Genomic DNA, 8,548 nt, shown 5'->3' with positions numbered 1-8,548 from the left:
CTGCATCATTTGAGTTGCTCAGATTTTGGTCTATTTTGTCAGAGTCATATCTTCCTAATGGGAGATCATTTTCCAGATCTGTAAAAAGGGTCTATTTCATTGACATGTGTAGTTCATATTTGCAAATTTTCAGCAATTTTTGTCTATTTATATTTTATTGCATTAAAAATCAGAACCCTGTCTGTTTGCAACCTCAGGTGTTGCTCAGAACTTGAGCCATTTTGTAATGATCAGATCTCCCTAACCAGAGATGGTTTTTGAGATATGTAAAAAAGGTTTTATTACTTTAAGTGTCTAGTTTATTCATGTAAATTTTTATAAATTTCTATGATCATTTGCTATTTTAATTCTATTAAAAATCAAGACTGATTACAGAATATCATATTCTGTAATAGGTTCATTCCTTAAGATAGAACAATGACTTTGAAAAGTAACCATTCTCAAACCAAAATTGATTTTCAATTTTTGTAAATTGGAATAGTTTTCTTATTTTGTTAAGCAACTTCTCTCATAAATTTGGGATAAATTGAGTTGGTTTACTATTTGAAACACCCAAATTACAGAAACCTGTCTGTTAAAATTTAATCTTCTATTTCTAAAACTAATTATCCAATGTTTCATTAATATCTCAAGATTCAAAAATGATTTTAATATTTTGTAAAAAGTAAGTGTTTCTTTGATGTGTTTTGAATTCATAGACTCATTTTGAGGTTAATTGGAGTTTTCTTAGACCTTTATTCACCCAAAATGCTCTAACATGATTTCCTGTAAATTTTGATTCTATAAATTCCTATTTTAATTTGATGAAAGACCCTAATTCAAGTTTTATTCAATATTTTCTTAAATTTTTTAATTCGAGATTGTTTCTAGAGTTGTTAGGGGCCTTCATATCAATTTTCATAAATTTCTATGGTCATTTGGTATTTCATTCATTGCATTTTTCAAAACTATTTTTCTAAAAAGCATATTTCTGTTAAAATAAAGATAAATCGGGCATTTTAGCATTTTAAAACTCAAATTTCAAGTATGATTCATATCATTTTAGAATTTAAAAATGGTTTTCATCATCTTAGAATGCCTTATCTTCATTTTAGAAAATTTTGGAGTTTATTTGATCTTTATTTTGAATTTTTTCAATATTCTTTTCATAAAATCTTGAATTTCTAAGTTATATTAGCTTTAAATTCAAATTTTAAAGTAAATTATGATATTTTCAAACTTAATTTCAAAAATTTGAACTCCAAAATATCTTTTCAAATGCTTTGCAAAGTCATGCATCATTTGTATTCCTTTTACTTAGATTTTTCACTTTTATTGGAGCATAAAAAGGCTAATTTTGGAGAATATCCTTCAATTTTCAATTATTGAAGGAAAATCCATAAAAGCGTACATTTGTTTCTAACAAGTTTGCTAATTTTGCAGGAATTTTGATTTTTATTTTATCAATTATTCTATCAATGTAAATATTTTAATTGGACAATTAATGAAAAATTTACTTTATGCTTAGTTTAGGAATGGATGAGCATATAGTTTAAATTTCAAATTTTATGCTTGAATGTTTCATTTCCTTTTTATTTTTCTTAAATTCACTATGGTGAAACACGAATGACACATGCACCGACTCGTTGTCAATCCAAAATTTTCTCAAAATTCAAAGCCATCCAGGATCCATAAAATAAGGGCAAGAGCAGATGTTAGCAAAGCAGCAGAGCAAATTGAAGAGCCAATAGAGTTTGACTCGATTATTCAAGAATTGACAGAATTTACTCATATTCAAAAGCAGGATGAACCATCATCCTTGGTTTAAGATTCGACAGAGGATGTCAATATTGGCTCAGAAGATGGTCCAAAAATCTTCAAAATTGGCTTTAGCCTGAATGAAGATGAGAAGACAAGACTCATTCATTTTCTCAAACAACATCAAGAAGTCTTCGCATGAACTTACCAGGATATGCCAGGCTTGGATCCCAAACTGGTTGAGCACCGTCTCATGTTAAAGCCAGATTCTAAGCCAATCAAGCAAAAGCTAAGGAAATTGGATCCCCGAATTGAGCAACAAGTCAAGGAAGGACTTGAAGATTTACTAAAAGCAGGATTCATTCGAACAATTGATTATTCAGACTGGTTGGCAAACATTGTGGCAGTTCCTAAGAAGAATGACAAAGTCTGAATCTACATTGATTTCAAAGATCTTAATAAGGCCACTCCAAAGGATGATTATCCACTCTCTAATATTGATCTTTTGATCGACAGCACGACAAGTCATGCCATGTTTTCTTTTATGGATGGATACTCAGGTTACAATCAAATCAAACTGGCCGCTCGTGACCAGTCAAAAACCTCTTTCACCACACCCTGGGGTACCTTTTGCTATACAGTTATACGTGTGGGAAACCCGATCATAAGTCCACTGAGTGTCATGGCAAGATCCTATTCATTGATGGATTTCACAAAGAGGAAGATTCCAAATTGGATCTAGAATCCAATTCTGTTTATGACCAAGATAATAAAGATTTTGAAGAATGAAGTGAAGAGGAGGAGACTGTGGAAGATTTGTTACCCGATAGAGGATATGTACTTATCTCGAGAAGAGTGTGTTTAGCCCCATGATAAGAGGTGAGTGACAAATGGCTTAGGACCTACATCTTTGAGTCTGCTTGTACTATTGGTGGAAATGTGTGTAGGTTTATCATCGATTATGGTTGTTGCAAAAATGTTATATCCATCAAAGCCATGACCAAATTGAACCTGAGTTGTAGGACACGCCTCCATCCTTACCAGATGTCATGGCTCCAAAAGAGCATTGACGTTCGCATTGACTGACAATGCTTGGTCAAATTTTCTATTAGAAATATATATTTTGACCAAGTGCGGTGCAATGTGCTCCCTATGGATGCAAGCCATTTGATTTTGGAAAGACCCTGACAGTATGATAGAAATGTCATGCATAATGGTAAGACCAATGTTTATTCCTTCACTTTTGATGGCAGAAAGATAAAGTTGCTTACTTCGAAAGATCTACCACCGTTATCTCCTGCATTATCATCTGTTGTTCAATCCACTATTACACCTCCATCTCTATCTGTTATCTCCATTTTTTCTCATGCTTCCCTTAAGATTGCAGCATTTCAGATAAAAGGGTCTACTGCGTTCATCACCAGACATGAACTTCAGGATCAACCAAAATCTAATACTGTCATGAAGGAATCTCTAGCAGACCCTTTGGTGTTCTCTTTAGCAATGTATTTTTAAAGGTTGTTTTTATGAAAAAAGTTTATGAAAGTTGGTCACCAAATTTAAAAATCCAACTCTCACAAGTAGTGAGAACCGAGATCGAACATGAGGAACGGGTTGATATAACTTCGTATTACACTCAAAGTGAATTATTTATTGCCTCAAAAAGAAAAATTAAACTAATTAAGAATACTTACAAAATGAGAATTAAAAGATTATTACGAACCCCAAATGATGATGAAATTGAAATTAATTACAAAACTCGAATGTGGCCAAAATGGTCCTAATTAACTAAGAATTCAGAAAGGTGAAATTTAGAAATAAGAATTGAAAGTTAGAATTTGAAATAAGATGGAGTAAAGAATAAAAGATGAATTTGAATTTGTAAATAAGAGTTGAAAAATGATTTTGAATAAGTGAAATTATGTTTTTGAAAGTTTATTTCAAAAATTGCTTGGAATTTTGAAGATGATTTGAATAATTTGAGAAAAAGAATGCAAATTCTATCCTGAATGATGATTACTTTGAAATTTATTTAAAGATTGGAATTTAAAAGCATATTTTATTCTTTAATAGAATTGAAATAAGATTAAATCATAATACATTCATGACTATGGTCACAAACATAATCTAATCTAATCTATATTTAAATTCTAATAAAAAATAAAATAAGTTCTGTGTGCCTTTATAGGATTTAAAATAAAATTAACTTTTAATATATTCACGACTATGGCCACAAATATATCTTAAATTAATTCACATATTAAATTCTGATAAAGGAAGAAAAGAATATTTTAGAAAAATATGATGATTTTCAAAAGAGACCTAAGTGGAGGTCAAATGTTATTTCATAAAAGATAAAAATCCTAAGTATTGTTCACATTTTGACTATGGCCATAAATGTGAATCATTTACTTAGAATTATTTAACTTTTATTAGAATGGTGCACATGCCATTTGTGTTTCACCATTGTGGATTTTGAAATAAAAATAAAAATAAAATAAAATGTCACAGGCAATTATGAGATCTATATGCTCATACATTCTATTCTAAGCTGAAAAGAAGAAATTCTCATCAATATCAACTTATTACAGTCTTGAATTGAAATTGAAATTGTAAAATTCCTAATCTAAGAAGGAAATCAATATTTTCCACATTTCCCTGCAAAAACTGAGTTAGCACAAAGCAAAATGCAAAAACATAGAAAAATATAGAAAATACCATGTTAAAGACCCACATGCATATAGTCATGCCTAGGCTAATGAAGAAAATGAATATGCAAAGAACTAAGCTTATGCTAATGAGAAGAATATGCATATGCATCTAAGTATGATATTCATGCTAAATGAGGTGTGTATATGCATATGTAACATTCATATGCGATATGCATATGTGATATGCATATGCAATACGTGATGCTCATGCCTATATGCAAGTGTTGCAGGTGATGGGCAGCAAGTGAAGAAGGTGAAGGTGTTGTGGGCATGTGCTGTGAAGAAGTGAAATGAGTATATGGTGACATGCAGTAGTGCTGTGAGAGATGGCGATATGCTAAAAAATGAAGGAAATGATATGTTGCAGGTAATGGGCAGGTGCAGGTAATGGAAGTGGAGGGTGTATGTTGAGTGAAGGTGCATCAAATGTACAGTGAGCAAAGATATATAGATGACTGTGCTTGTGAGTGTGGGATGCGGTAGGGGATAGCAATTATAAGGTGATGTGTGTGGATATCAAAACAGCAAAGTACACACATACTCAACAACAACAAACCGATTTCGTACAACCAATCAAACTCAGCAAGTTGAATTCGCACAGTAGTCCATAAACAATTGATTTATCACAACATTATAAGTCAGTGGATCATTTTGGCAAAGGTGAATTGATTTGCAGCAAACTGACCATATACACCAAATTGATGAATGACCTCTGACAGCAACAACTTGGTTTGCTGCAAACTGGTTTCTTTCTGACTGTATCACCAGAGTCTACTCAGCTTGTAACCGAGCAGGCAGCTGCTAACAGAAAGACATTCATGATAAACCTCTCTGCTCCTTTTATTTATGATTTTTTTGAGGATGTCCCCCAGAAATTTCTTCCATACATGGGCTATGTATTTGGCAATGAGATTGAAGCAAGAACCTTTTCTCGTGTCTGTGGTTAGGAGACTGACAATATTGAAGAGATAGCTGTGAAGATTGAAGGCTTGCCCAAGGCATCAGGAACTCACAAAAGGGTGGTGGTTATTACTAAAGGTGTTGATTCAGTGGCTATCACTGAAGATGGAAAGGTAGGATTGTTTCTTGTGATACTGTTGCCTAAGGAGAAGCTAGTAAATGGAGAGATGCCATATATAACAATGTTTATTGATATGCAAATTCAATGAAATGTATGCATATGCAGGAAATGGAGGTGTACATGTAGTTGAAGGAGCTGATATGTGTGATGCTGTGATATGGTGAAAATGTGTAGTTTGTATGGAAGTGAAAGTGTGGTAGTGAAAGAAGGTGAAGTGGAAGGGCGCAGAAATGCAAGGGAGAGTGTAAGAAGTGCTGGTGTGTGAAAGTGTTGCAGTGGAGATGAAGATAGCAGGCGAGGTGGTGATATGTTGTTGGTGGTGCAGTGAAAGAAGCTGCAAGTGTGCTGTGAAAAGGGGGTGTAAAATGGAAGAGTGCAGAATGCAAAGGTGTACGAAGCAAGTGAAAGATACAGCAAGTGGAGTGTTGTGTTGGTGGCAAGTCTGTGGGTGAGAATATAGGTGCAGCAGGGGAAGATGCTTCAGGTGGTGCAGAGACAATGTGCAAGTGATGGCAGGTGAAATGTATGTGTAGGTGAAGTGGTGAAAATCAAATTGAGAAATGCTATTGAAATGACAGAGATGATGGAGATGACATTATATTAAATGGACAATATGGAATGAATATGATATAGTACACCAGCCTAATACAGGTGATATGCTGAACAAAGCAAAAAAATATGTTGTTATGAGATGTATTCTGCAGGGAAGTGAGAATGCAAATGTATGCTATGATAAAATGTGAGACCGAATGCAACACATAAACACATGAGAGGTCCTATTATGCAGCAAATCTCAATCAACAACAGGGATTCATCAGTTTCTGTTGGTGGGTTGATAACCTCAAAATCACTTAGGGGCATTATGTTCATTGGACTAGACAGAGTGCCTCCATCCAGATCTGATGGAATACTGATGAACTAGTGAATATATGACAACATGAAAGGTTGTATGATGTCGTGGAACTAACGAATGTTGTTTGTGAAGGTAAATGATATGCTGCAGGTGGAATGAGAGAGGAGCATTGTGGTCATTACATCTACAAATGATATGCTGCTTTGAACAAATCAGGTTGCACATTTAAGACAGCACCAATAAATAATCCTCCTGCACTTTTTCCAAGAAATGAAATCTGTGAAGGTGTTTTCTCTTCTTTAAAAGTTTCTCATCTTCATACCATTTCTTTCCCGTTTCACTACCACCTCGGACATATGCTATGACATAAATGAAACCTCGATCTATCAATGATAACCTTGATGCCCCAAAGTCAGGATCCAGGAAAGCCTCATGATAACCATAACCATACAGAAGCTTTGGATCTATATCACCAAGCTTCTCCAGGCCTTTCTGATAAACGGTTGAAATAGGAACCATGGCTCTGCCATTATGAGTATACAAAGTAGAGATCCAATGTGGATAAAAAATAAACTACAGAAAGTAAAACTCCATGATGCAGAAGGGAAATTGCCCTGATGCAAAATCAATAAAACTAAGGATGCATGATGCTGAGAAAATGCAAAAGAAGAGGAAATATGAATGGAAAGGACTATGGACATGATAGATGGTTTAATGAATATAAAGATGAACTAGATGATGCAGAGAATCCATATGCTAATGATAAAACAAAACTTTAAAAGTGTTAATAACACGGAATATGCAGAAAATGCAAGTAATACAATGAAACCTAATGAGATGAAATAGAGAGGAATACGCTGGATCAAAGGGAAAAACCTGAAATCGAGACGAGTGTTGTAGATAGATCCAAACAGAATACACAAGCAATAGGGGAGAAAACTATAAAATGGATAATCAGAAATGCAATAGATTAATAAACATCGGTACAATGTACTAAAATAAGAAGATGTAGGATGATGCAGATCATGCAATATGATAAAACATACGAGTGAATGTCAAAACACATAATATAATGATCTGAATGATTAATCATGCAGAAACATTCAAATGAAATACCTAGTTGATAATTGAACATGATAGAAATAGAAATGCAGATGAAAGGGGATCGTGATCCAGATGAAATACAAAAGATCATTGAACAGATATTTAAACTTACGTAAACCCAATAAATAAATAAATAAATAAATAAATTGCAAAAATAGAAAGAAAATGTTGGAATACGATCATTCCATTGTTATTGCACATATGTGAATCGATATTGCTATAAGCAAATCGATACCACAAGGGGTGCTTTGATGGGGGTGGTGAACAAGAAAAACCAAGAAAAACAGAAAGAATAGAGAGAAGAGGGGACTCTTACCATAGCCTTATGCTGCAGGGATGGTCAACCTCCTTTATCCAATTGAGGGGAAACCAGAGGAAGAAAGGAGAGAAATAAGAAGAAGAAGAAACGGGGAAGCAAAGGGGAAGGAGAAGAAGAGGGAGATGAGAGATGAGAGGGATCGAGAGGTGAGGAAGAAGGAAATGGGAGGGTGAAGAAACGATGAGAGAGGGAGAGGTGAAGAGCGGATAAAGAGGAAGCGACCCCGATGGTTGTTTATATAACAACAGGCCGTTGGGAATTTTTTAGAAGGGGTCCTTTAACTTTCAATAAATTTCAGAAAGAGGGCCTAAAAATGAGGGTAAAACCCCTTTTCTGAAAGTTTTTCTTTTGAGTTTTTGAAGGAAAACCTAAAAAATATGAGACAGAGGGGATTGAGATGAGATTTTTTTAAGAAGTTTTGTAAGACATTTGTTTTTGAAATTTGAGATTTTTACAAAAAGAAGGTTTTGTGAAAATACATGGTTTAATTTCAGAAATTGAGTTTCAAAATGGATATGGATCCGGGGGTTTTTAATAAACATTTGAGTTTGGATCTCGAATTGAGGAAAAGAGAGGAGTGAATCCAAATGGATACTAGATGAAATGTCTGAGCCATTTAGAAATTTGTTTTTTTTTTGTATTTTTAGATTTTGAAGTGAAAATTGGATAATCGGTCTCAAAATTGGATTTGGACATTTGATCTGGATCTGAAATTGTGTCAAATAGAGAAAAATGAAATTGGA

The 8,548-nt window shown here is 33.8% G+C and overlaps 1 protein-coding gene across 1 annotated transcript; it reads left to right on the top strand.

The window, feature by feature from the left end:
* Nucleotides 1–4,746: 4,746 nt before the first annotated feature.
* On the top strand, nucleotides 4,747–5,794 carry LOC149834949 (adenosine kinase 2-like). Its single transcript, XM_090009490.1, has 4 exons — nucleotides 4,747–4,815; nucleotides 5,168–5,344; nucleotides 5,396–5,592; nucleotides 5,704–5,794. Exons 1-4 carry the CDS (start codon nucleotides 4,747–4,749, stop codon nucleotides 5,792–5,794), a joined length of 534 nt encoding a protein of 177 aa, XP_089865616.1.
* The last annotated feature ends 2,754 nt before the right edge of the window (nucleotides 5,795–8,548 follow it).

Source organism: Nuphar pumila, chromosome 6 (genome assembly GCF_984573655.1).
Source record: "Nuphar pumila chromosome 6, dmNupPumi1.hap1.1, whole genome shotgun sequence".
Taxonomy (NCBI): Eukaryota; Viridiplantae; Streptophyta; class Magnoliopsida; order Nymphaeales; family Nymphaeaceae; genus Nuphar; species Nuphar pumila.
This window is presented reverse-complemented; position numbering and strand designations above follow the sequence as displayed.

Bases quoted from the DNA above. Each gene is read 5' to 3' on its own strand.
- LOC149834949 (XM_090009490.1), top strand. From the start codon at position 4,747: ATGGTGACATGCAGTAGTGCTGTGAGAGATGGCGATATGCTAAAAAAT. The intron at 5,345-5,395 runs GTATTTGGCAAT...GTCTGTGGTTAG, and splicing joins TTCTTCCATACATGGGCTAT to GAGACTGACAATATTGAAGA. The intron at 5,593-5,703 runs GTTTATTGATAT...GAAAATGTGTAG, and splicing joins GAGATGCCATATATAACAAT to TTTGTATGGAAGTGAAAGTG.